This window comes from Falco biarmicus, chromosome 9 (assembly GCF_023638135.1).
Source record: "Falco biarmicus isolate bFalBia1 chromosome 9, bFalBia1.pri, whole genome shotgun sequence".
NCBI lineage: Eukaryota > Metazoa > Chordata > Aves > Falconiformes > Falconidae > Falco > Falco biarmicus.
The window spans coordinates 55,860,591-55,888,508 of record NC_079296.1 but is presented as its reverse complement, the minus strand read 5'-3'; the positions used below and the strand labels follow the sequence as shown (position 1 = coordinate 55,888,508).

General features: G+C 50.5%; 1 protein-coding gene across 2 annotated transcripts in view; it reads right to left on the bottom strand.

Moving 5' to 3' along the window:
- Positions 1 to 27,277, bottom strand: part of PWWP2B (PWWP domain containing 2B) — a 93,952-nt gene extending 66,675 nt beyond the window's left edge. The window contains exons 1-3 of one of the 2 annotated variants that reach the window (XM_056352101.1): positions 26,976 to 27,273; positions 17,797 to 19,450; positions 5,311 to 5,848 (exon numbers count right to left, since the gene is read on the bottom strand). In XM_056352101.1, the coding sequence (XP_056208076.1) occupies positions 17,815 to 19,450; positions 26,976 to 27,136 (1,797 nt within the window). In that variant the 5' untranslated portion in view covers positions 27,137 to 27,273 and the 3' untranslated portion in view covers positions 5,311 to 5,848; positions 17,797 to 17,814. Of the gene's footprint in view, positions 1 to 5,310; positions 5,849 to 17,796; positions 19,451 to 26,975 lie in introns of those variants that run through there. The other variant, XR_008823927.1, reaches the window with a different exon arrangement.
- Positions 27,278 to 27,918: the final 641 nt, after the last annotated feature.

Sequence of the window (27,918 nt, the reverse complement as noted above, 5' to 3'; positions counted from 1 at the left end):
AGGAGAAATGGTCAAAAATGACAAACTTAAAGACACTGCTACCAGTTGTTGAGAATCATCTCCCCAGTGCAGTCCCACGGGCCCATCATGAATGACAAAGACAAAGTTGTTTGGGAAATGGATTTTCATCCTATTCACTTTAAAACGGCCTTTCCCCTAGTCAACACTAGGCCAGGAAGAAAGCTGAAATTTCACAAAGTCAAAGTATGAGAAACATTTACTTCAGGTCAGTGGAAAAGCTTGAGAAACACCAAAGCTGACGCTACAAAAGCAAAGGCCTGCATGAATGCTTCCAGCCACAGCGCTGCCTTCACGGCAGGCGAACCAGAGCCCCCTCTTCCACTTGTTCTTAATTTTTAAGGCTGTTCTGCTGCATGAGGCATTTCAGAGAGGCACAGGGGCCTGAGGGGTGTCAGGGCGCAGGGAGCCCCTTGCCAGGAGCCCCTTGGCAGAGCTTGGCTTTCCCTGCCCAGTCCGACAGCCAGGTGGAGCGGGGAGGACACCCAGGAAGTGCCCAAATGGAGAACCGAGCACAGAAAAGCACGAAACTGGAAGAAAGACAAAAGAGTAAGCTTTAGAAAAACATCACAGATGATATTTAGACAGAAGCAGGTGCTGCGACGTTTTGCCACCATCACCCCAGGCTAGTCCCCTTTATCCTCACTATCCCCAGCACAAGTGCTCGGCAGGGATTTGCATTTATACGGGGCCACACAGAGCGCAGCAGGACCTGCAGAGCACGGGTCCCAAGGCGAGCTGGGGCAAACACCCCAGAAAGGGAAAAGCAGAGAACTGAGAGTGGAAGGGGCCAGCCTCTGCCACCACCCAGCCCGGCACAGCCCCACGGGAGCCCCCGTCCCTGCTGCCCGGCGCAGGCGCAAGCTGTTCTGCTGGAGATGCCACCAAGGCAGCTGGTGCAACAGCTCTGGTGGCTCTGCTAGCCCTTACCAGCATGAAATAAGCAGTAAGCTAACTGTACACTACAATAAAGAAACGAGTAAAAATCTCATCTATGCCTTAGGAACCCTGATGGAATCGAAAACATGTGGTTTTCTTATTCTGTGAGTGAATGGATTTATTAGCACAGAACAAAAGGTTATTTAAATAGCGCATCATTAGGTGCCACAGCTCCAAGGTTAGCTCAGCAAAATATCCGTTCCCTTAGCTAACCCAGCCTGCAAGGGACCCTGCCCTTGGGGCAGCATGCTACGCACCCCTGTCACTCCGGAGCACGCACCCCTGTCATTCCGGAGCACGGTGGGGACATCTCATGGGACACCAGGCATGGCTTCACCAGCCCCGACCATAGAGCTGTACTGACCAAAGGGATTAGTGCAAACGAAGTTAATTAAGCACACCAGGCAGGGGGAGACTGCGGCTCCCTGCTCACCCTCCCCCTGGTGCCACCCACCCCCGGCCCCCAGGGGAAACCACCCCTTTCCAAACTACAGCTGGGCTCCCAAACGGGCTCCCCAACGGGCATCACAGTGCCGTCGCCACCCCTCACCGGCCGCCCTTCCCAGCAAGCCTACAGCCCACGAAGCAACAGAAACTATGAGGTCAGGCCACCTACACAGCTAGTTCCTTTTAATAAATGTAGTAAGTCAGAAAAGATAGGATACACAAATTTGGTTAGAAATCATGGCTTTGAACAGAAATAACCTGACTCACTCCCTGGCTGTAGAAAATACCATTTGCCCTTGGGAGGGTACGAGTGCCGCCTGGGGAGGGGAACCTGGCTGCAGCAGGGCACTGGGGCAGCTTTCGGGACTGGAAAACCTGCCCAAGGCAGGTCAGACATGAGGCCAAGTAAAAGGAATGTGGATTATACACATAAAATTTCATCTGTAGATTCAGAATACTAGCAAAATGCCTTATGAGAAAAAACAGTGATAGGTTTAGTATTGGTTTGAGTAGCATCAGGATAAAATACTGAACCCGCACACACACTGAAAGCCATACTCAGATTCTGCAAGGGCTTGCATTTAGGAAATCAGCTGTGTGAGCTGAAGCACAGCTGTAGGATCCAGCAGGAAACCTCCAAAACCACAGTGCGGAGCAGGAGAGACTATAATAACCCTTCAGTGTAACAAGTATTGAAATGGACTGAAAAAGGCCCACCCTTTCCTAAAGCCACGTGTAAGTTTTAAAAGTATAAGGCGGGAAACCTTAAAAATTGAGCAAGAAGTGAAACTTCACAGCACATAGAAATCTGTTAACCACGTTCAAGGGGCAGCACAGAACCTATTACAGAGAGTACTAACGACCACTTACTATTCCTGAACATTCCCATCTAGGTTTTAACCCAATGGAGCTTTTCCTCTGACAGAATAAAAGACTAAAGCAAGCCACTCAAACTTTGCATTATTAAAAAAGACATCTCAAAACTTCTACATTAGCTTTTTAAAATCAGTTAAGAAATGAAACAACACTGTGTTCTTGATCTATGGTTTTGCATTTGCTGAGAAATTATTTTAATTTATCTGCGTAACGGCCAAGGCAAGAAAAGCAATTTGCTGCAAGGTTTTTGGTTTAAGCCTTGCCAAAACCAAAGAATCACCTTTTCACCAAGGTGAAGCAAGGCAGTTTCTTCAGCTCCCATATGCAGATCCAAAGGTGTGCTTTTTGTTGGGATACTGTTTAAGGCTGGTGTTTAAACCTACATCTGGCACTGAGCACCTGATTCAGAGAAGGACCCCAGTGCCCAATCCACGCATGTGCCTCCTAAGCACTATTTTCTCCATTATCATGTTTTCACTGAAACTCCCTGTAGTAGTTCTCAGTAAAGTGGCAAAAATCGAGTGACTCACCTGCAGTGCTTAAATTTCACTTGTCTTCATTCTTTAAGCTGGTGTTAACACAGACACACGCGTGTCAGGCCACCTGGCATCACAAGGGTAAAAGACAAAAAAACTGAGTCCCAGCACACACGACCTTCCCGTCCTCTTAGGAGGAGGGTCCCTCCCCAGCCCTCCTGGCAGAGAAGGGCAGCAAACCAGTTCTTCAAACCTCCCAACTGCTGACACAGGACCTGAGGAGGGCTAACACCCACATTCTCCCCTTCCCCTCTGCACTGGCAAGGAGTTTCAGGCAGTAAAAGCCCATTGTTTGCTTTCTAAAGGCCCCAGCAATGTCAGGAATGTCACCCATCCAGGTGCAAGGGCAGCAGAAGCTGAGCTCTGGGTGACAGGGGACTAGCAGGACACAGCGACCTGCAAGGGACCATAGGGAAGGGATACCAGGCCCTCCTCCACCAGCACAGAGGAGCACAACCACTGCTCTGTGGGCATGAGATGACAGCAACTATCAAGGCAGAAGCAGAGGGCAGACAGGTTTCCCCTGCTTGGTTAAACAACTGGCAGAGCACGTTTACGTGCACCACGGGTTTTACTGCAGAGCCAAATTATCATGGGAAGAAACTCTTGGACATCCACTCTTAAACAACTCCATCCTGGGGACCACGTCCAGCATTACGAGGACGGACACTGGCCTTCAGCTTACCTCCTCAATCTGTTTTCTGCCCCAAGCCCAGAGAAAAATCAGTGGCCCCAATGGGAGGTCTCGTAACTCTCCCTCACACCAAGCAGAGACTGAACGCCTGAGGAGTTTCTGGACATCTGAAGGATGTTTCTGCCTGATCATGGGACTTGAGTGACATCTGCTAGCCTTCTCAGGAAAGCTGCCAGGACTCACCTGTTGTTCTTGGCATCTCCTTCAACCACAGCGCAGCCTTTCCACGCGCAGGCAGGAGCAGCCCTGCACTAGAGATGGGAGTAGACGAGGACTCTTCCTGAGAGCATGGGGGAGTAGGGGCTTGGTTATTTTTGTTTGCCTTTTTTAAATTTATGTTTTTAAATGGACAGAAGGCTGCTTGTAACTCCCTTCAGCAAACTGCTGTAATGCTACAGCCAAAAAAGCTTGGCAACACTTTTTGGCAGGGATTTTGTACAATAAAGAACTGTGTGAACAGAGAACAAAAACTACCTCACATAGCCATCAGCAAATCCTAGGCCTAGCTTGAGAAGATGCTAGGGGGGGGGAAAAAACAACCCACAAAGAAACTCCTGAAGACAGACAGACAGGGGCAAAGAAAGGTAGAACTGTTTTCTCCATGAGTGGGAGTACTCACTGCACAAGAGCATCTTTGCCAGCCAAGCAGCCTGCTTTGGAGATGGGCAAAGCAGATGCCCAGGTAAACAACTGCTTCATAAAGGCTTTACACAAGGTGCAGGAACACATTCCTTTGCTATATACTGCTGTCCTTTTAATACTTATTTTTGGAAAACAGGAAGCTTATTGATTTGTTTGCAGAGGTGGCCAAAATCAGTCTTGAGAGACAGATGTTCTAGTCCAGCGTTGCATTTTAGCCTGCATGTTTTGCACCACTGTCTTCCAACTGTTTTAAGGGAAGCATATTTGACTCACTGTATGCTCTTACTGAGATTCAGCAGAAGGGTTTTTTTGGTGTTTAACTCTTCTTGTTGAACTTCGTTGTTGTTAAACAGAAAAGGGAAGCTCTGACCTCTCTCGCAGACATTCAAAAGACCACAATATAAACCAGCTTGAACCTGGAAAACACAAGCTTGTATGTCTTCCGATCCGCTCGTTCTTCTAATTTGACAAGTTTATCACAGTGTTTGCTGCAACAGATGAAGGACAAGCAGGAAGCAGAATCTGTGTAACGACCCTGTAGCTCACAGGCAATCTTCTACATGCAGACAACATTACACCTAGCAGGGACAACTCTGAACTGTCTTCTCCAGCGTCAGAAGCAACAGATTACCACAAACTGATGTTTCTAGACTGAGGGAAACCAAAGGAAAGCTTGACTAATGTGAAAACAAAAAAATTAACCAATACAGTTACAAAACCTTGTCCATAGGTCACTTCAGTGTGTAAACCATTTGTATTCTAAATTTGGTACAAAAGCTCTTTGTTTTCTGTTTTTTAGAGACTGCTAATCACTTCTGGTCATGTGTAAGGATGAAGATCCTTTCTATCCAACAACATGTGTTCAAGGGGTCTTGAATTACACTTGTTGACTAGGTGTGAACACAAGTTAGTTGAAAACATTAATTGGCTCTCCAGTTGGAGCCGTCAGGCTAACCACCCACCTCTGCGCAAGCACCGTGAGCAAGCCAAGACTGTGCTGCCTGCTGTTTCAGGTGACTTAAGAAAGCATACGTTTAGGACACAAACCCATACAAGTTAGCAGCTGACTGCTTGCTCACATACCTGAAAACATTGATTCTCTCAGGTCTGCAGTAAATTACATGAAAAAGCTTTAACATATGCAATGACAGCCAATAGTTATGTGTTGCACATTTTCCAAGTTTTAATAGACACAAAAGTGAGTCCATTGTACTTAAGACACTACAATGATTTCATTCTATTGCATGTCCTGCTCCAATTACATTTCTCAGAGTACAGTATTGAGTAAAAGTTTGGTAGCTTTAAAATTAACAAGTGTGTGAAATCTGTAAGTAAAATAAGCAGCAGCAATATTTTTTGGGATTTTATCAAGAATAGCTAACTTTTAAGTAATAAATACATTCCAGGTTGTGGTTTTTGCTGTTCTCCTAGTTCATGGCCGTACAACTCATCAAATTCTTATCCTAGGGTAAGATATCCTTAAGACTTTCCTGCCAGCCTCACACCAGAAGAGTCTCCTAACTCCACATCCCGGTGCCTGTCACCTGTCCCAGATGAAAAGCAGTGCAATCTGACAAGGAAACTCCTCCTCCTGCCATGCACACGGCAACCTCCAGATTCTCCTGGGGAGCATGTCAGGATGATTACAGACTTCGTGACCCTCTAGGAGAACAGCTGTGCTCTTATCTTCTGTTACCTTGAAGAAAGTGAAAGAGGGAGAGGTTACTGCAGGCGGCACAGAACGGACCAGCATTAGCAGCGAGGCACACGCTCCGGGTTTCCTCTAAATATAGCCAGGAATTCTCCTGCTCCCAGCTGGCCCGGCAGGCAAAACCAGCAGCAGCTACAGCTTTGGAAGAAACTTGTCAAGTTAACAAACCCAAAGTAAGAGTGGGAATTTTCTCCAACACAGACATGATATGAATTTCAGTGACGATAATAAATCTTCAGTCTCTGGCTTAAAGACTCTGAAGTCCCCGTTCAGGGTGGGTTACTGTAGGTTAATCTGCCACGAGTCCCTACAGAGCACACCACGTGAAGAACATCTGCCTCCACTTTTCCAGCATGATCTATAAAACAGGATTATTTTCCCCTTGAGAGCAAGCCATACAGAAGCTTTCCTAAGTACCTGCAACTGCTCAAGACGTTGACTGGTGCTGCAGTGCTCCAGTCCAGTTAACGAACAGGCAGAGCAGCCACGCCACCTTCTCTGCCTCCAGAGGTAAAAGACACCCTGCCTGCCCTCGGACCCCCCACCTGCCACAGGCTCCCCTGCCCACTGCTCATTCCAGGCCGCAGAAGCAAGCACGTGCCATGGCAGCACTGCGGAGCCCTTGGGATGGCCAGCGTCTCTCCAAGGACCACACGCTGCTCCCCTCCCACGCAGCCATCTGAAGAAGGCTGAATCCGAGTGCATCAGACCATGCCATGACTGACCAGCCTGCAGGCGATAAGAGCATGCAAGATGCTTGTTCAGAATTCAGAAGTGCAAAAGTACATGCTCCGAATCACAGGTACCAAAAGGTAATGAAGCTACCCACGCCTGATGTGTTACACTGCTGTCATCTGGCCTCCTCGCCAGACACCAGCCACTAAGATGAAGGGCAAAAGGGCAAACGTCAGGCTTGAAAAGACAACATCTACTGGAGAGGGATGTGCCTGTCAAAACAAAAAACAGCAAGAGAGGCATCCTCATTTGTACGCCTGCATGCAACATGCACTTGCACGGGCTCTGTAAGTCAGGTTACACAGTGGAAGCCTTGGAAGAGTTCAAAGGATGGATCCATTTGGCTACAAGATCAAGCGAAGAAGCTAGAAGACATGTGAAGCAACTCTATAAGACAGAAATGAGTAAGAAAATGGCATGGAGACAGATCTACACTTAACACTTCCCAACTGCAAAAGCATTGCTACACCACACTTCAAACGCAGTTCACTTTAAACCAGTTCAAAAGCCTGACTGGCCCTAGCACACATCCGTGCCAAATCAACTAACATGGCCGAGTCTGAACCACAGGAAACACAGGCTCAAATCCGTTCCTGACAAACAGGATTAATGCTATGAAGCAAAAGATCAAAGACCTTTAAAAATCCCTCTCAGTTGAGGTTTGCAACTTACAAATACAGAACACAATAAGCCAAGAGCACCAACACCAAACACAGGAAGATGATCACATTTCCAACGCTGCTGAAAACGCAGCAGCACTTCTCCTGCAGGCATGGAACCACAAGCGACACTGATTTACCCAGACTCAGCATCCAGAATGATCTTCAGTATTGCCCACACAATTGAGACTTCAAAAATGCTGATTCAATACACCATGAACATCTGCCCTAAAACCTACACTCCAGAAAAGGGTGGCAATCAGGTTTCATAAACTCCTTCAGTATCTCGCAGAATCATCCCACTCCCAAGAAACTGTGATGTCTCACAACAAGGCTCTTATCTATAGTCAGCAAGAGTATAAATTTATACTTAATCGTGCAGGAGAATCTATCCCTTTGCCTTCTGATGAATGGCAAGATTTAAGAGCATGCAACAAATTCACTTGCAGGCTTACTATCTTACAACTCCCAAAGCCTTAGTGAGGTCCATGGACTTGGCAGAACATGCCTCAAATGTTTTTTGCAAAAAGCTGACCCTCTAGAGACAGATCACAGATTGAGAGTATTTGGTCTAAACAGGAAAAAATGCATTTCCTTGCTGAGGAGGTAACAACAAGCCCTCAGGCTGGTTTTATTCTTAGTATATTTTCACACTTGGAGGAAGGCAGCATCACAACAGATGCAAGATGCCAAACAAGCTCCCAGCAAAGCCTTCTGCCTGCGCAAGGGCAGACGCCGGCCCATCTCCCCCATCGCAGGGACAGGGATGAGGCCGAACTGCAGCTGCTCAATGACATTACCTGGGCCAGAGAGTGGGGACTGTCTCCTCTGGGAGCAGCAGGTTCCACTGGTGAAATGGCAAACTGCTTTAAAACAGCTGATGCTCCACGTCTCAAAATGTGGAAACCTCACCACCTTGCTCAGCTCCTTGTGCCTGGGGATGGACGGGAGGTGGTCCTGGCCTGGAAACACAGGGCTCCGCAGACCAGGCTCAGCAAGGGGTCCAAGGCCCGCCCCCCCCCGTAAGAGCTCAGGTGTTGTTTTAAGCAATGCCCTGAGCAGACCCAGGAGTTTTCAACATGTGTTCCAGGGGAGCAATGCAGTGACAGTCACCCATACACTCTCTCTTCGGTGCTGGAAAACTTCAGAGACTTGTGTGAAAAGAAAATATCTTCAAGATGGAGCAACAGCTTAAATGCTACATTCTGGACATTGCTGTAGCCTCGACACACGTATGAGTAATGAATACATAACACACTGACTGACTCAGGACAATGGCATGATCTAGCAGTCTGTGTGCTAAGCTGTGTGTCAAAAGGGAAGCCAAGAAAGCTCTCCTGAAGCCAAGTGCTTATTCATAATTAAAAAAAATGAAGTTTTGGATCTACGAGAGACATTCACAAATTCAGATTTAACAGCTGCAGCAGAGTGCAGAAAGCCAATTTGTCTTCTGAGATTACTGCATCCCGAGGATGTCAATGCGTGGGGACACCGCTCACACCAGCTCTGCCCTGCTCAGGGCACACGCACCTTGACCTTCAGGTGAGAGGTGCAGGACATGCCTAGTTCCCGCAGAGATGCTGCAGCACGGGGAGCATCCCGGGCCCTGCGCCTTTTGCCTTCGTGAGACTACCAGATGCGGCACTGAAGGGGTTCCTGCGTCCACTGGTATGCCACCAGGCACCCAGGGCTGTACCAGCAGCAGCAGCACTCAGACTAGCTCCAGGTGAAGACCAAGAGACACGCATGTGTGCCAGAGCCAGGAACCCATCTCCTTCAGATGGCTTCTCTGGAAAGCCCTGGAGCGCTGCGGCACTGAAACCCTCACCGGCTGCAGCCCCAAGTGGCACAAGCCCCTTGGTTATCCCGCATGTCCTGGCAGGCTGGGAAGCAATGGCAGCAAGAAGCCTGCTCATTTTGTCCACACAAGCAGCTTATTTTGAGGTGTATTTTCTAATCATAATGCCATTAGCAGCAGGCTGTAATTGAGCATCACCAAATCAGCCTTCCTCCTGGTATCTCCCCTCTCAAGGGGCCCTGTCTTGAGCTCAGGGCCTTATCTTCCCACAGCCCTGAGGAGGAGGGTGAGGGGCCAGGGGACCCAGAGGACCTCCAACAGGCAGCCGACTGGCTCCCACAGGGCTCTGTTTCTAAAGGCAGTACCTGCTTAACAGCCCACGTCACCAGCACAAGGCGAGGGGAAGGGCAGAGAGGCTGCTGCTGGCAGCAGTCCTGGGAAGTCCTTCCATCCCATGCTCTCCTCCAGTGGGAGCAGGGCCGGGGCAGGAGGGGGTTACCTGGGTGGTAGCCAGGACCCCTATCCCTGACCCACTGGGCAGGGTTTTGGAACCGTCTCCAACTCCCAAGGCAACAGGATCCAGCTGACTTGAACAGGCTGATAGCTATGTCCACCAATAATAAACTCCACCACCCAAGCTCCTCTATGAGAACTCCTGTATCAGGTTCAAAGGTTTTCTGTTTTCTGACAGGGTTGCTTTCTGCATGAAGAAAAGGCTCTGATTATTGGCTTGCATGAAAATAGAGCAAGTCACCATTCATAAGGCAAGTTAAACAAGTAATTTTGCTACAATTAATTTCTTCAGCTGCAGAGAGCACACAGGAAATATGCTTTCTAATGAAAACAAGTCTCTCTGATCCTCCAATAGCAAGAATCTAATGCAGATTAAACAGCAACTGGTACATCAGTTAAAAGCATTCACTCCTTCAGAAATTAATCAACTTAATGAAAAAAAGCCTTCATTAAAAAAATATCCAGCTCCTCCCTTCCAGAGAGACATGCATACCCAGTGACCAAGAGATGATTATACAACTAATGCAGGGCAGCTGACGGAGTTCATGTGGGAAAGGCTCAGGCACAAGATGCCGGAGAGTATTTGTGACCCTCTTGCTACAGTGAGATGAGTCACGTTCGCTTGCACAGGCAAAGGAGCCACACATGGACCTTCACTCCATGCTGCATCCACAGGGACGGAGCACACAGAGCCTTCTGCTGCCCACAGGCACCGGGGCCAGCCCAGTGGCCTTGGGATGGCTGGGAGACACAGCCCTTGCCCTCATCAAGGATGACAAGATGGACATCACCAGTGGTGTGTGTGGCAGAATCCCTCGCTGGTCCTGCTCTGGGGCACAGATGGCACAAGGAAAACTGAGCACTTTCCAACTGATCGAAAAGCTGGAGATCAGGGTGCAGGGACTGTAGGTATGAAGAGCACAAGCACTCCAGAAGTCAAGGTATTAAGTCCCATCTCTGTCATCACTGTCGGACACGAAACACCTATTTCAGATGTACAGAATCTTGGGATGTGCAAATTCATAAACTAGTTAATACAAAGCTCACATATTCTGTAAAGGTACCTACAGAGTGCAAAACAGATGCATCAAGCAGATTTTAAAAAACTAAAGCAGGCACCAGCTCATCCCCACTTAGTTTGCAGGACACAGGCAGCTTCCTCAAGTCTGTTATTAGGGAGAAGTCAGTTTGTCACACAGCCCACACACTCCCATTCACCTCGATCCCAATGTCAGCAATGGGCACTTAGGGAAAAAACAGTATCAGGGCTAACAGTTGGCAAGTTTGTCAGCATTTAAGAGTCTTCACATTGATTTTTGGGTTTAAAGTCCTGCCTTTCACACCTGAGCATTAAAAGGGGAAATATCTGTGTCACCAGGCCTGACCAGCCAAGCAGCTGCATGTGCCACTAACACCACACAGCTACTGCATGAAGACCTTGCGCACTCCTCCTTCAGAGTAACAAGCACTTTTCCACACAGAGCTGTCCCTCAGCTTTCAAAAATCCCCTACTCCTCCCTCGGCCCAAAGCAGGCTTTCAGTATGTGCAGCTTGGAGGTGCTCCACACTCTGCAAAGATCTGCTCAACCGCAGCACAAGTAGGATGCACTTCTGAGCCTCAGGCGGAGGCCAGAGGCCTCCCCCCTCGGCCGAGCAGCACGGCTGGCTCCGAACCGCATGGCAGCCCCCTCTGCCCAGGGTCCCCCCACTGAACTCACCCTGCTTGGTGTGGAAAGGTAAATCATAGTCGCATTTTTAACAGCTCCATTTGAGTTTAAAAACCAAACAAGTAAAGAAGATGCAATTAAGGAAAAGCTACAGAAATTCAATTTTTTGTATCATTTTTAAAAGTTTTCAAAGAAACAGGTTTCCAGGCTCTTCATCCAGACACCTCTCCCCACCACACAGACACAGCCAGTCTCTCCCACCCTGGGAAGTTGTGCTGCAGAGGGGGCTGCTCTGCATGACTAGGACGTGCTTAAAGGTCCAGATAGGGCTTGGAGAACCTCAGTCCAGAGAGCAGCTCGCTGTGCTTCCAAAGGAGTTGTTAAGCCCTTCAGTTGATACAAATCTCCTTCGGCAGCTGAAGCTACAGCTCACGTAAGCAGATAGCATTCTTGGGCATCCGCGCAGCTCGTGTGCGGTTAGAAATAGCACAATGTATGGCCTGCTGGCATTTCCAAAAAATACGCCTGGGAGTAGAGAGCGGAGGGAAAGAGGGGCAACAGATGGCACAAACAAGGGAGAAGCAGCACAGATCTCAATGTCTCCAAATGCAGTCACAGTGGTCACAAGCCAAATGTGCAAGTGCTTTGAGGAACAGGAAAATCAGTGGGATGTCACCAGACGTGCAGCTCCAGACATCCAGCGCTGGGGCACACAAATATGCAATGCAGTCTACTTTAGACTTGTTCTCCTACTTTGCATTAGTATGCAGAGACGCTGACGCCGAACTGTTTGGAGGAAGACTGAGAAACAGCAATTAAGTTGGATGCTTGGTTTTAGTTGACTGAACCATCTAGAAACGAGGCCAAGAAAAATCTCAAGCATTCATCTCCTGGGCTGAAATATTTCATGTGATCAGGCAGGTGGTTTTAGAAATTCAGCTATCACAGCAATCATCACCTGAACTTTATATAAAGTTATATAAGGTTTTTGTGCCATTGGTAGAGCAGAAGAGAAGGGGTGAAAGGAAAAAGCAGTGATTTATGTTGCTTCAAAAACTGCTGGCAAGCAGTACTGGCTACATGCACATATAAAGCCCTGAACATCTTTGAAGGTGAAGTCATAACCCAACGATCCAAATTTTACATTAGAGCTTACTATATATAGCAAGTATGCAACAAGCTTTGATTTTGCTGTACATAGTAGCAGTGTGCTTTTTATGATGAATGGCTAAATGTACCAATACTGAGAGTCTATTAATCTAATAGCAGTAAAATTAAAACCTTCAGTATTTTCAAGTTTAATGATTCCACCACCATGGTTTGGGGTTAAAGAAAGGGTTTTCCAGACTGAAAAAGTAAATGAATATACATACGTTAAACTTGTTTCATGCAGATTTATATGAAAACCTACAAGCAGGTTTTGTAAAAAGCTTTACTGCATGAAAAAACTGTGGGCAGGGAAAGGAGATTAAGAGGAACCATTCGGGAGGATGACAGGACAGAAAAAAAAAAAAAAAAAAAAAAAAAAAGACTTGGATTTGCTCAGCTTGCCAAGGGCCCTGTTCCTGCACAGACCAACACCCTTACCATGCAGGAGGGTCGGAGCAACACACATCCCTTGAACAGCCCCCGATCCCACCACATGATGTGTTCCCTGGAGCAGGGACAGGGCAGCCTTAGGAAACACAGGTCTGCTTCCCTCCTGCACCCCATGGGCTGCTTGTTCCCAACACCACACGTGTCACACCAGCCTCGAAGGGTCTGTCCCTGCCCTGTGCAGGGGGTCCCCTCCAGCCCAGAAGCATGCTCAGTACGCTGCATCACGCACCCATCCACCACATCTACCCGGTGGCTGAACGCAAGACCCTAGCTGTGCCAGCAAACCTCTTGGTTATAAAACCAGAAGTAAGCTGGGGTGCTCATCACCATGGAAGATGCTTGACTCAAGGAACTTGAAGCTGACATAGGTGTAAGCTCAAATGTCATGCTCCTGAAAGTGAACAAAAACCAAAATGCAAAAGCACAAGGGATAATTTTATTCCCAAGGAAAAAAAGTCAAGGTGGGAGTGTCGAAACCTGCAGGACCAGCTCTCGGAGAAGGTCCCACACATGGAGACACAAGCACTCAGTACGCCACAGGCAACATTCCAGCTCTCAGAAGACTTTCTGACCATCTGAAACAACTCTGGAGACAAGAGTCCTGCAGCCAAAAGCATCACGAGCATCCAAGCAGGCGCATAGCAGAGTCACACAGGCAGTTACACAGGCGAGGGAGGAAGGATGCTGCAGGAACGAGGGGGAACCAAAGCCACCTCTATCAGGATGGACTGGAAGGACAGCTGCCACGGGGCATCAGGAGCTCAGGGCATGGGCAGCCACCATATCCCACCGGGCTCCCAGTGCCATGCCAGGCCAGCAGCTCAGAGATGTCCGTCCCCGGTGACATGGCGACTCGCTGAACATCAGTCTCATCTTCTTCTGGCCTTCTCCTGGTATGCGTGGCAGCATGCTGAACTGTGCCCTCAGCTCCCCCGGCCACCTCTGCGGCACCAGCGCCCCCAGAGTTCAGCACTCCTCTTGCCCATGGCAGCCCCAGCGCAGGATCGGGCCGTGCCCTGGCTCCCACCCCATCCGCCTCCCCAGGCCAGTCAAGCAGCCCATTATCCCGACACTAACACAGCCCTGGGCCTGGGCACAGCCACCTTCTGCTAACAACGGAGGCCTGGGGTCCCAAAACCACGAGGAGCGGAGGTGAGCCAGTATCTGGTGCTTTCAAACCAGAAAGGAGTAACATGGCAAGCACCCAGCTACAGCGTGCAACGGCTCTCTGGACGTGGCACACGGGTAGAAGCTACAAAATGGCATGAGAAGATGCTGAGTGGGCATTTTTCCTCCTGGCACTACTCTAAAACAAGATTGTCTTACAAATTTGAGTTTTAAGAGTTGTTAAGTCTGCCTGTCGTTTTTCCAGAAACTTGTTTTACTAGTCACTTAAAGACAGGGTTTCAATAGAGTATTTCCTTTGCAAAAAAGTATAAGGACAAAATAATAAAACCATGAAGTGACCATAACAGCTTTTCCAACCCAAACCAAGGTGGTTTTTTTTTCAAAAAAAGTAATCCAACCGGTTCCAGTTTTATATGCATCCACAAATCACCTGAATTGTTTATACATTTTTTTCCCAGTAATTACCCTCCACACTGGCAGAACAGCATCACACGGCAGAAGACTAAAGTTTCACAACAGAAAGCATCAACAGTCACAAACTTCTGCCGCGCCCAGGATTAGCAAAAACGGCGCCAGCAAAGCGCTGCTGCTGAAGGCACCTCCGGGACTCTTGCTCTGCGCTACCCACAACAAGCCCTCGCGGAGCTGCTGCTGGTCACAGCACAACAGATTTTACATCGGCAACGTGCAATATTGCCAGTCAGGCACCTGCTCCTAGAAAGTACCTTTAATAGATACAAGGCTGTACTGCCTTGAAAAAGGCTGCAAAGCTTTTTGGTATTTTAACCGTAGCTCAAATGTCACCATGGTCCTAGGACTCAGGAACTGCAAAAATTAGTGAAAATATAAGTTACACCCTTCAGGAAAGAACAGTTGATGAGCAACTCAAAGAAACATTTCAGTTTTACCTTAGGGAAGTTCAAGGAAAACAACAAAATTCAATCCTCCTTAATGGAGAAAACTGGGTACAGACAAGTCTTCGAAATAGTGAGTTGTTTTGTAAGTGATGCACCCAAACACTACACATGCTGGTCTAACCGGGGACCTATGTAAATGTGACATATGGCACACAAGAAGTTGTTTTGTTCCGCTTTTCTAGTTTTGAGCAACCGCAGCTGTTTTTCCAACTATCATGTCATCTCCAGACAGGCAGACTGCATTGGCAGCTCACCTCAGACACATGCAAAGCAGAAAATTACCTGTGGAAAGCCAGCTGAAGGAGGCCAATGAAATGGGATATGTGTTAGATATACCTATAGACATTCCTATACATATAAGAGCTTCTGCGCTGTGAGGGTGAGCACGGGCACAGCTGCCCGGAGAGGCTGTGGGGTTCTCCTGCTCTGCAGACACCCCAACCCGCCTGGACGTGGCTCTGTGCAGCCTGCTCTGGGGGACCCTGCTCTAGCAGGGGGTGGGACGGGGTGGGCTCCAGAGGGCCCCTCCAGCCCCCACCATGCTGAGATTCTGTGATATACATGCAGAGGTCTGGCTGAAGAGTACAGAGGGAAGGAAAGGTCTGGTCTAATCCAGGCCATTCCATTCTTCCTATCATTTTCAGGATGTTGTTCTTTCCGCAACTTTACAGACTTGCCTCCGCCCCTCCTGCTCTGTACCTATAGCACAGATACCCACCGTGTCTGCTAACCCAGTTCTCCTCCAGAGCAGGTGCTGCTTCTCCTTCCTGAGGCCCTGCCCCACAGCCTTTCACCCACATCTCATGGCCAGGTCTGACCATTAGCACCACATCTGCCATGGTCCTACCGGTAAGTACAGGCAGCGTTCTCCTTAGGCTAACATGGGACTGGGAAAACATCCTCCCATTTTGACTTCCAGGTCTGGACTTTTGAGCTCCTCTTGGCTACATGCTTTTCTGCTCCACATTGGTATGGCCAATCTGACTGATCCGAAGGATTGGATACTGCTTCACCCTGCCCCTTCTCCTCCTGAAAAGCCACCTGCCATGGCACACCAGCCGACCCAGAGCTCACAACAGCACTGACAGCTGTCCGTAACAGTGACTACACCCGTTCTGCTAAAGCCATCCCCAACTGCATGCACACACACAGTGTAGACTTCAGAAGGATGAAGCCTTGCTGCTCCTTTCAATAGAGCACTGATCGTACAGGAGCAATGGATTTTGACCATGATTCTTCCACTGGCAAGGCCAGCGTATTCTGGGCACCCAGTTTATTTATACTCCAGATCTAGCTAATAAGAATTTCGGTCCAACCCAAACACTCTTGATACAACAAAATCTTTAGCCAGAGTTAAGCTGCATTTGAAAGAACACAATCAAGGATGAAGCTTAAATGCTGCTGCTGCAGTTAAGACATTCTCAGTTGCTTGAGCATCCCGTTGTCCAGACACCTTGAGCACACAGAGTGGATATGCCACGTTCTGATTATTTACACCAGCCAGGCTTGCTGAGATGGAGTAATAATTCAAGCAAAGCAAGTCCTTCATCACACTTAAGCAAGTGGTGAAGTCTCACAACAGAGGGTATGAAAAAAAAAATAATCTTTTCTCCCTCCTCAGGATTACATGAGCACTGACCATCATAATCTCACTGCATTACAAAAGCTTAGATGGAAAAGAACAGTCTACAGCAGGAGCCATACTGGCTCGCGTACATGCAGTCCTAGCATGATAAAGAGCAGAAAGATTTAGGGGATAACATAATGAACCACACTGCATAAAGCAAGACCTTTGACAAGACTCTTCCTAATGATTAGTTAAGGTTTTCAGACAAAAAGTTAATCCCACCCCTTCTTTAACAGTATCACAGATGAAGTCTTGTCTTGATAGAGACAACTGAAAGGTAGCAAAACTACTCTAGATCTTATTCAAGTCGCTGGATTTTTCCCATGGGCTTCACTCAGGGCAGTGTAGTAGGCAGCATAAACTGAAGTTACAGACGGTATTTCTATTCCCAGTTACACCACAACCTGTATTTTTAGGTATCAAACTTTCACCCTGGGCAAAGTTTTGATTGTTTGTTAAGAAAGGGAGTCCCATCCCCTTCCATGCTTGCAACAGTAAAAGCAAAATGTGGAGGCATTATAAAGAATCATCTCCCACATTTATGCTCCCACCTAAGTCCTCAAACAAAGAAGTTGCATGTAAAGGCCAAAAGAATTTAATTTGATGATCCAGGCCACTCCTCAGCAATGCACCGATGTTTTGGACACAAGTGAAACCTCAAGTGCTGTGCAAAATAACTGAAACTCTGTTCCTCAGCTAAAGACCGTTTTTGGTACAATCATTTTGAAGAGCCACAGGGAAGAGGCCTTCACAAGAGATCCTTACCAGAGGGGTCAGAGAAACTGCAGGGGAGCAAAGGGTATCCAAGGGCCCTTAACTGTTAAAGGTAACTGCTGGGCATCAGTACCAAGATGCGATAAATATAATCTCAATTCCAAGAAAGGTTTCAGTTCTTTAAACCAAAAGATATTTCAAAGAAACTTAAACTCTACTAGCTATCAGCCTTTCAGCCAGGGCTCCAGATTAGTTCTGATGCAAATGAAGTATCCTGAATACTCACCACATGCTAGCTGTAAACAGCACTAATACACGGCTACAATTTTATTAGCTCTTTGAACCAACGACGCTTGCTTCTTCATGCCAACTGCTCTGTACTCCCCTCTGGGCTCCAGGTCCCACGGTCCCCCCCAAAGGTTTGGAACTAAAACTGAAATTATCACCAACAACCAGGCATTTAACAATTGTCAACCTCCATTTTTAAGGAAAAACAAATCCAAACTAACAGTGGAATGTAGACTAAAAAACACAACAAGTTTATTTATGGGAAGCAGTAGTCCAACAAGCACTCACCTGATACTGGAGGCAAAGTTATGTCTCAAACTGTGTTAAGAGATCTCTTATTTCTGGAGTCAGATGCTCTACTGCCTTCGCAGCTTCTGTGATAGCTTTCCGATACATCCCTTTCTTCTTGCGATTAAATCTCAGTTTGAAAAATTCAGAGAAAGGAGAGAGTTTTGAAACCGATAAGAATGAAGTCGTCGGAGAACCAAACCACGATACTTTAGCTTCTCGCCATGAAGGTTCCCCATTTTCCTTCTGGCTAAGGTTTATGTCAAGAACACGTGCTGGCCACCATGGAAAACCATGAATTTTACCCCAAACAATATCCCCCACAGAAACAGTTCTTCCATCTTCTGTGACACATTTAGACACACTTTGGGTATGCAGTCTAACTGTTAGTGGTGGCACAATTTTACGCTCATCTTTTGAAGATGAAGAGACAGATGCATCATCACCAGGCAAAAAGTCACACATTTCTGGTGATGTTACTTCTGAACTAGAAGACTTGGACTCGTCTAGACTGTCATTACTACACACTGATAAACTAGAAGAATCTGCTTTTCTTTTACGATATTTCATAAGGAAAGCCAAGTTATCATGTCCATCTTTACCCTGGGGAAATCTTTTAAAGTCGTCATCTTCACCTGAACTACCTGAAGATATTTCAGCTAAACTTCTGTCTGTGGATTCATCGTTGTAAAATGTGCCAGGATTGGACTCCCTTCTGTTCTGAAGTACATTTATTTCGTCAATAAGTTCTGCTTTATAAATTGAAACACTCTGACCGTCATTTATGCGATGGGGCTTCAGCCGTATCTTTGGGGGTGGGACATCCGCACTGGAATGCACCGGGCGCGTGAGCTTCAATTTTGGAATGGAAGCAAGCTGGCTGCCTGCTGACTTGTCCATTAAACATTTGGTTTCTCGACACCGTTCAGTGTCCCTGGTCTCCTCTTGGTCCTCCCTTCCATTCTGCAATATTCGTTCTGGACAAAACGGTTTGACTGAGCCATGAACCCGGGAAGGGATTTTTACAACTTCACCTTTCCCTTGTGGAGTACTGTAGGATATTTTTATAACTGGCGTTCGATGCACTAGTTCCCCAGAAAACTTGTCATCCTCTCTCTTTTCTCTTTTGTTCCTTTTCTCCATGTAGTTGGAATCACTGTGTTTTTTCTGCTCTTTGTCCTGAATGCTCAGCTTCCTCCTGGTTTTAGCGTTCTGCCTAGTTGCGCTCATGTCCTCAGGGTTCAAGGTGTTTTTACACTTCTCACAGAGCACCTGCCTCGGCCGCAGCCTGATAGTGCTCATGATAAGCCTTCCTGGGTCTCTATTCCGCGACAAGCGTCTCCTCGTCCTCTTTATAGTCCGTGGCGGTGGCTGAGGAACCCACTGGTTGTACGTGTGCCGCAGCCACAGCGGACGGGGAAAGGGAGCTCCCTCAAAGTAGGGGGGGTAAGGAGGAAGGCTGCCAGGTGGCGGGGGAGGCAGGAGGGGGGGCACTTGTTCATCACCATTTCCTTTGGGAGGCTTTTCACCAGAGGGCTGCGGCTCCCTCTCACCCTGCACAGCATCTCTGCCATCAGCAACTCCGTTAGCGCAGGCATCAGCAGGAGGGTCCTCGGGCTTGGGAAAGGAGGATGGCAGACAAAATAATCCAGACCTGAAATGGGGCAAAAAGGACAGGGAAGGAAAGAGACAAAAAGTCAGGATGTTTGCAATGTGCTTCTCTGGTAAGACTGTACAGAAGAAACATGCTAGTTTCTTAAAAAAAAATGAAGAAAAAACACAAAACCAACAAGAAAGCCCTTCCACAACTTCAACATACTAAGAATGCAACATTTTTCCTGGATTTTTTAAGGGAAGGCAGCCAATTCTGCCACTGACAGAAATAACAGCACCTCAAAATTTAGGAACTCTTCTGCCAGAAAAGGCAGAGATCAAAATCTCCACCTTCCATGACCTCTTTGCAAAAAGTTTTGCTCTAAGAAGTTTTAAGTTTTATCATGCAAAGCAGTTTATTTTATCAGCAGGCTGGAAGAGCCACGAGGAGGGCTGTGATACAGATTATGCAAGCCTTCTGGGAGCTATTAAACTTCCTTTCTTCACACTATACTTGCATGGCTGATTTTTCAGCTTCTCATTCAAAATCAGAACATCTTGACTTGGATGGGTAACTTGCACTTTCAAGCCACAGGTTCATTGGTACACACAGCTCCGCTCCCCTACCCCCAGTCTCTCCATACATCACTTTATTTGTAAAAATAATGAATACACTACTACTTCAGAACAGCAAGATGAAGAATGATACAGTCTTGTTCAATGCCAAGTCTCATTACAAGCTACCAAAGTCTGGACACAGTATCTTGCACAGATATTGGCAAAAGCAAATCCTCTGGAACAGAAACTCACAACTGCAATTCACGTCTCTGAGTTTCTGCACCAGGATTTATGCCCTTGGCCTGACATTAGAAATATTATGCTAACACAGCACTTGGACAAATATTTGCCCTGAAACACTGACTCAGAATGGGCAATGGTCCCTGTCTTGGCCTTCCAGAGATACTTCTGTAGAGGGTACACCATCAGTGAAGTGTTTCAGTTTCTTTAATAATAACTGAATGCTGCATAGGTGAGTCATGAAGAAGCCACAAAGAGATGGAGAACAGCTACAGACCAAACACTAGTTTTAGTTTAGGATGCTACATTCCCAGTTCCCTCCTCCCTAGCCATCGTTTTCTTTCCAGCCCCTAGGAGGGGCCCTTCCTTGAGCAAGGGAAGAGTTTCTTGGTGGAGTTAGAGAGAAGGACTTTGGCAGCCATTACACAGAAGCACACCAAAGAGAAGCTGAAGGTACCCACTTGGGCACACATCCCCATAGCAAGGGAAGCACAAAGTCACCGCTGTGGGCTCGCCAGGAGAGAAGCCTCCTCCAGGCAGCCAGGCTCCCCACGCCTTCCCCAGCTCTGGCCTCAGGCTGCACCGCTTTGCCATGGGAAGGACCCTGAAAACATCATCTTCCCCTCAGCAGGCACAGGTGGGGGGCGTCTCCTTCCCAGGAGCACCAGCAGAAAGCAGTGCTACCCAAGGTCACAAACCATCCCAAGATCAGAGGCCAAAAGAACGCAGGGTTGGGTTTTTTTTGTTGTTGTCGTTTTGTTGGGGTTTTTTTAAGCAGCTCACAGGAAAATGGGGAACATGGATCATCCCATTTAATATGGCTCTCACCCACTGGCCTCATTCCTCCCTCAGACAACTACAGACTGTCTCTCTCTCTCTCACCTGATTTCCATGAAGACTCCCACCAAGTTTAAAAATAACGCTTGCATAAACTAAGCAAGCAGGAATTAGTCTGACTCTGGTCCCACGTCACTGCCCCTCCTGGAAATGTAACGCGGTGGCTCTTTTTATTTCCCAAAGTCTTTTCCCATTATCCAAAGACTGCAGGACCTTCCTTGCTGTTCAGAGGACAGTTTAACTGGGAAGCTCTAAGTTTGAATGCTGGCGAGTCAAGAGGATTAAACTGTTGAAACCACAAATTTGGAACAAAATGTTTTTGTTCTAAGGTTTGGGTGTTTTTTCAAAAGACTGAGACAACTAAGGATGTAGGTGTCTTTCAAATGACAACTGAGAAAGCAAGTACAGTTTGTACAGCCAAAGATGTCAGCATCGTTCATAAAACAATTGAAAGTGGTATCATTTCCAAAGCTCTGGCTATAAATTTTGGTTACTTTATGCAGTGAGATTGTATAATTTGGTCACACCAGAAAAAAATACAAGTCTTCTGTTCCTCACATGGCACGAGCCCAGCTCCTGCTTGCCCTCCACAGCCTGGCTCCCAGCAGGCAGGTCCATCAGATCCATGTCCTTCCTGAGGATCCAGCATGGCACAAAGCTTCTCACTCAGCAGAAGCCAAGCACTCAAAAGTTAACCTCATGGGATGATCTACACTTGTAAAGTTAACATATTAGCACGTGGTAACCCTGATAGGTTTGAAACGGCCCACCTTGGCACAGGAACGTGCTTCCGCAGACCCTGGTACTGGGCAGCACATGGATCAGTGCCCTCCTAGGAGCGCAGCCCGGCAAGAAGCAAGCATGCCTGCACTGGGGTGCCTGCACACCGCTGCCATCCTGCAGCGACTCCTCACCCAGACGCAATTGTTACCCTGCACCTGGGCACCAGTTCAGCAGCTCTTCAGGCCAAAGATGCAGTAGCACCAGCTATCTGAGAGAAAATACACCACTGGCCTTGTTCAAGGATTACACAAACTGCCATGTTGACAGCAAAACAGCTTAAGATTAATTTTCAATGGCAGCGGCTTCCACACAGCCAGGTAATGGCTCTGTCAGGGAGGGCCACAGCTGGGCAGGGACAGATGAGCTCCACAGATCCCACTGCAGCGTGGTGGTGCGGCAGGACTGCTCCTGTGCTGGCACTGGCGGCCCACCACCGCATCCTGCATCCTGCTGTGGTGGCCCATCACCGCCATCCCGCATCCCCCCGTGGCATACTGTGGCACTGGGGAGAGCTGTGCTTTGCACAGCCACAGCACAGGGTGCTCAGAATTGCAAGATATGCAGCCAGGTGTGCTGGCCATGTGGCCAAATCCTTCCTGCCTGGTTCTGGGCTGGGGATCCCAGGGCACAGAGGCAGTGCAGCAGGAATTCACAAGCTCCCTCCTCTCCCTGCCGGCACTCACAAGCGTCCCTGCCTCAGGGAGCTTCGGCAGGGCACCCAGCACCTCCTGCAGTAGCCATGCTCCCTGGGCTGGGTGCTGTTACAGGCAGACAGCAAGGGTAGCCATGGTAAATTCCAGCCCCTGCAGCTCCTCTGGCTCCAGCCAGGACATCAGAAACCTGCTGTAAGGTACCCCCCAGCTACCTCCCATGGGTGTCCTGGCACACCACCGCAACCAGGGTGCATGGATGATGGATGTGCTTGCTGCCAAGGGGCCTCTAGTTCTTTTCCTTCATACTGGAAGCGTCTCTGAAGACTAAGTAAGCAGTTTTGCTGAGGAATCATCCCTTTTCCAGACTGCCTACCACACCAGTCATGGGCAGAGGCAAGAAAGAGTTCTGCCATCTTACCTGCCTCCCCATGAGACTATGTGCACCCCAGACCTACTACCTTCTCAGGCACAGGGGGAAGGAGAACAGCTGCAGAGAGGCCATGCACAGACATCTCTTATCTTGTCACCGTATCACCAGGTGCCAGCAGAGCCCATTCACCGCAAGTGAACCGCCATCACCCAAGGCTGCTTTCAGTTTCTCTATCCCTCCACACTATGCACTCCTGATGGGGATGCACTGAAACACTGAGCTCCATCAGGATCCCTCAGCCATCGGAAGGCTGACTAAAAGCGATTAAGTCCTACTCTCAATTAAGTCCTACTCTTGGAGAGTGTTAGCCAGCTGCCTGCCCCTGCTGTCCCCCTCACCCAGCCTGAATCCGCCTTCCATGCACGCACAGCTCCTTGTAAGAGGATTTAGCTCTGGTGTCTTTCCACCCACTGCAGAACAATAAATGTTTCATCTGACACACTTCACTTTCTGGGAGAAGCTCACTTTTACCACATAGGGAAAGCTAGTGAAATTGGTATTTCTCCATATCCCCCAGACTTTTCTGGACAAATCTGGATGTTATTAATGTATTGTTTCTATCTGTCTGTCACTATTGATTCTGCATATATAGACCCACACAACTAAGATGAAGGTGCCTGAGTTTGCGAGTTAGGGGCATGACTGCATGCACAGGTACTACAAGCAGCAGGAAATACTATGATTTCACCCTGTTTGTAATCCTCCTTTCTGGGGCACCCACAGCCAAATGGGCTAAGCTACCTCAATGCAACCTCTGCTTCAAACAGGAGACACAATCTTCTGATTTATACTCATGCATAATTAAAAAAAATAACAATCATTAGAAGTTCAGTTGCAATAAAATTGCCAAGCCTTGTTATCAAAAACACTGTAACTGCAGTCAAAATGCATTTAAATCTCCTCACGAGCCTGGATGCTATGTAGCTTACTGTCTAGAAGAGTAAATTTATTAGAAGCACCTAATTGCCAGTCACTCGATAACAAGCACCAGTGCTTGCTGCATGCACTGCCTAGGCTGTGGTCAAAAAGGGATGCCTGTCAGAAGGCAACAACCATTTTTTCTTCAAATAATTCCACAGCTGTCTGAGAAGTCAGGCATGCATTTTTAACTACATCCCACTGTTCCTAAAGGCACAGGGGGGCAGGCAGGCACACCGGTGCACAGGGGAGAAGGCAGGCTGCAGGCAGGCAGGCTCCTGCCTGCAGCCACTCCTGCTTCCCACGCAAGCTGCCTGCAGGCTGAGCCCCCGTAAACCTGGGCAGGCGATTTCGGGTTCTAACATGCGCCTGCCTCTGTGGCTAAAATAACGGGAGTCTGGCAGCCGGGACCTGGGCAGAAAGGGATCTCCTGGCTGCCTGGGTGCTCAGGGTCGCAGGCCTGCCACCTGCTCAACTCCCCACGTCACTCGCTACATTTTAGGAAATAAAATAAAAAATATAATCAAACAGATTCCTCTTCTGCATAATGCTAAAAACAGTTTAAAACACAAAAGAAAGCCAAAGAGCCACCATATAGGCTTTCCATCTCCTTTGGGGGTCTCCCCTCTTTTGGTACCCTTAAAACAACCCACACTGGTCACTCCTCTCCCGCCAGCCCTGTCCCACTGTCCACACAGCCCTACTCCCTGGTGGGGTGGCACTGCCCCACACCAACTGCTGCCCAGGCGGCACCAGCAAAGCACACTGTAACCCTGGTGCAAGGTGTTGAGACACCACTCCATCAGCAGGGCAACGGGGAGAAGGAGGGAGAACATCTCTGCCACTGTTCTGGACTAGTCTTGGGGCCTTTGAGGTTCAGCATCAAGCTGACAAATTCCTACTGCCTGTGGGACACATCTCGACATTTACCTTCCAACCACTAGCAGGCTGATCCCTGTATTCCGCTGTTAAGGTGATGAGCATGATCTCTTCTTCCTCCTGCATCCCGAATTTTAGGTTGCTGCAAAGGAGAAGGTGCTTGCAGCCCACCCCCCAGGCTCACCCAAAGTCACCCAGGTCCATCGGAAGCCAGGTGCTGGCTTCACATACAACACTCCACTCCTGTTGACAGCCACAAGCAGAGGCCATGGCTCTCCAGCCACGTGTTGACCACCACGTCACAGACCTACTATGGCCACCGCAGGCCAGTCAGTGCTCAGGACTGCCGCGGGTGGGATGCAGCCTCAGGGGCTGCTCTGCATTCAGGTCCTGCGCGACAGTCAAAGGGCTGAGGCCTCCTGGCCCACTGCCTGGCCACCAGCCCCATGGGGCAAGGCTCTCCTCCCCATGCCGCAAGAGACTGCTGAGAGCCAAGATCTCTGCCTCGTGCTCCTCTCTACGGGATGTGCTCCAGCTCCATTGCAGCCCTAAAGAGGTGATGGAAATGCAGTGCCAGGTGGCACCCAGAAGCCAGACTGCTTTTTCCCCCTATTTCTCTACCTGAAGCAGCGCTACCGTACCAATAGGTTATGAAATTGGCCTGCTCAAATGTTTTAGCTTATTTTAAGGTGACAAGAGGGAGCAGCAATCCCATCTCTGTGTAACCTGGGGGGCAGGTGGGCCCATCCAAGAACTCACCTTTTGCCACAGATGAGTCTGATCACCAGAGATTGTAATTACAGGGGCAGGTGGGAGGAGATGTGGGCAGCTATCTTACTCATGAGTTAACACACAGCAACAGAACCCCTTCTTTTTGCCCTCCTTGTCCCAGTCCAGGTCAGAAAGGAGGACACTGCTCCGGCATCCCCACTGCAGGTCCAGGCAGCCCCCAGCCGAGCCGCAGGTCTCCTGGGAGACAGAACAGCAGTGGAATGAGCACTAAGCCTCGGAGACAACATGGGCCGCCTGCTGCGCTCCTACCCCAGCAGAGACCAGTGTTACCACCAGCAGCTCCAAGCCTGGGAGAAAACACCCATCTGGCCCTTTCTTGGGCAGACGGGAAAGAAAGAAAAAAAACAATCACAGAGAAAGGTTGGGGTGGAGGTGTAAAAACGTGCACATTGTCACTAAGGAGGGAGACAAGTGGAATGTGATAAGATAGAAGCAGCTGGCTGCACACTGGCTGGAGGTACCCACTGCTCCCTGCTTTGGCTGCAGCGGGCAGGGTTTATAGACTGTTAACGCAGTTGGATGCCTGAATACTTTTGAAAATCTGGCTCCAATTTTCTAGGATAGCCACGTGAAACTAAATAAACGATGAAAATTAAGTTCAGAATTCTTGCTTCATACATCTTCCAAGAAGAACCACAGGGATGCAGCTGGCTGTACTGCTGCCCAGCACTAACCTGGTAGTTCATTCACCGAGGCGGCAGAACCGAGCCCCCCCCAGCCGGGGCCGGGGCCAGCCCAGGGAAAGGCCCTGCCCAGCCTCGGCGTTCGAAAATGGTGTCAAAGTTGCCGTTGGTGTGAAACGGCGCTCACCGGCGAGCGCCCCCCAACCCCGGGGCGAGGGGGCCCGGCCCACCCGGAGCGGAGGCCGTGGGGCTCCGCCGGTGCCCCGGTCGCGCCAGCCCCCCGGGAGGGTCGCCGGGACCCCCGGTACCGCTGCCGCGGCCCAGCCAAGGGCAACGCGGCCGGGCACGGCCGGGAGGGCGGTCACAGGGCGCCGGCCGCGGCCGGGGGAGGGAAGAAAGGGGAAGAAAATGGCAAAACCGGCCGGGCTGCAGCCCCGCCAAGGGCGGCCGAGCGCCGCGAAGGTCGGCGGCTGGGGAGCGGGCAGCCCCGGTACCGGGCCGGGACGCGCTCAGCCCCTGCCCCGGGCCGTGTGCGAGGGCAGCGGCCCGGCCCCGCGGAGCGCCGCGGGGGGCACACAGCGAAGCCCAACCGCCCCCACGGCCGGGCCCGCCGCCCCCCGGACGCCCAGCTCTCCCTCCCACGCGGGGCTGCGGGGCCGGCGGCTGCGGGACGGTACCGGCCCCGCCACCCCGGGCCCCGCTCCCGCCCGCCGGCGGCCCCGGGCCGCTTTGTTCCCGCCTGGCCGGGCCGCCCCGGCGAACAAAGAGCGAGCGCCGCCGGCGGCCGGGGCAGCGCGGGGCCGCCGACCCCCGCCGGGCAGCGCTGCTCCCCCGCCCCGCGGTTCCCGGCCCCCCCCGCCCCGCCAGCCGTACTTCTTGGTGCAGTCGAGCAGGACGCCGGTGAAGCGGCGCTCCCCGCAGCTCAGCGTCACCACTAGCGTGTCGTTCACCATTTGCTCCACGAGCACCGGCAGCCACGCGCCCACCCGTGGCGACGGCACCCCCGCCTCCTCCGCCGCCGCCGCCTCTGCCATGCTGCCGCCGCGCTCCTCCTCCGCCGGCGGCGGCGGCGGCCGTAGGGGCCGGGCCGGGCCGCGCCGCGCGATGACCTCACAGTGCGGGCGCCCCGCGGCCGCCTGTGCCGTAGGTGCGTGACGTCAGGGCGCCGCCCCCGCGGCTGCGGGCGGCCCAGCGCCCCCTGCCCCGCCGGCCGGGCCCTGCGCGCACGTGGGCCGGGAGGGGCGGGCCGGGAGGGGCGGGCCGGGAGGGGCGGGCCGGGAGGGGCGGGCCGGGAGGGGCGGGGCGGGCGCACCGGGCCGGCCCCGCCCGCCCCCTGGCGGCCGCGCCGCGCCGCTCCGCCCCTTCCCGCTCCGCTCCCCACCCGCCGGCCGCGCAGCGTCGACCTCCCTCTGCAGCCGCGGGCGGGGGGCAGCGGCGTGGCGGGGGGGCCGCGGGCAGGGGGCTGCGCCCGCTAAAGCCGGGCTGGGCTCGGTGCGGGGCAGCCACGGCCGGCGGGCACCGGGCGGGGAGCCCTTCCCCCAGCGCCTGGCAGCCCGCTCGGGGAATGTGGCGTCACGGTGACGTACCCATGTGTCGGCATGGGGTCGCGCCGGGCAGCGCGGGCTGGCCTGCCCGCTGTCACGGCCACGGCCGCGGCGGGCACGCCGGAGGGCAGGGTCGCGCCCGGCTGGGGAACGTTAAATGGCTCTCCGCGCCCCCCCCCGGGCCGTCCGCGATCGCAGAGGGCCGGTGCCCCGCGGCGGCTGGGGGAGGCTCCGCACCCCGCAGGACCGGGCGGGTGGTGCCCCGCGGCCCC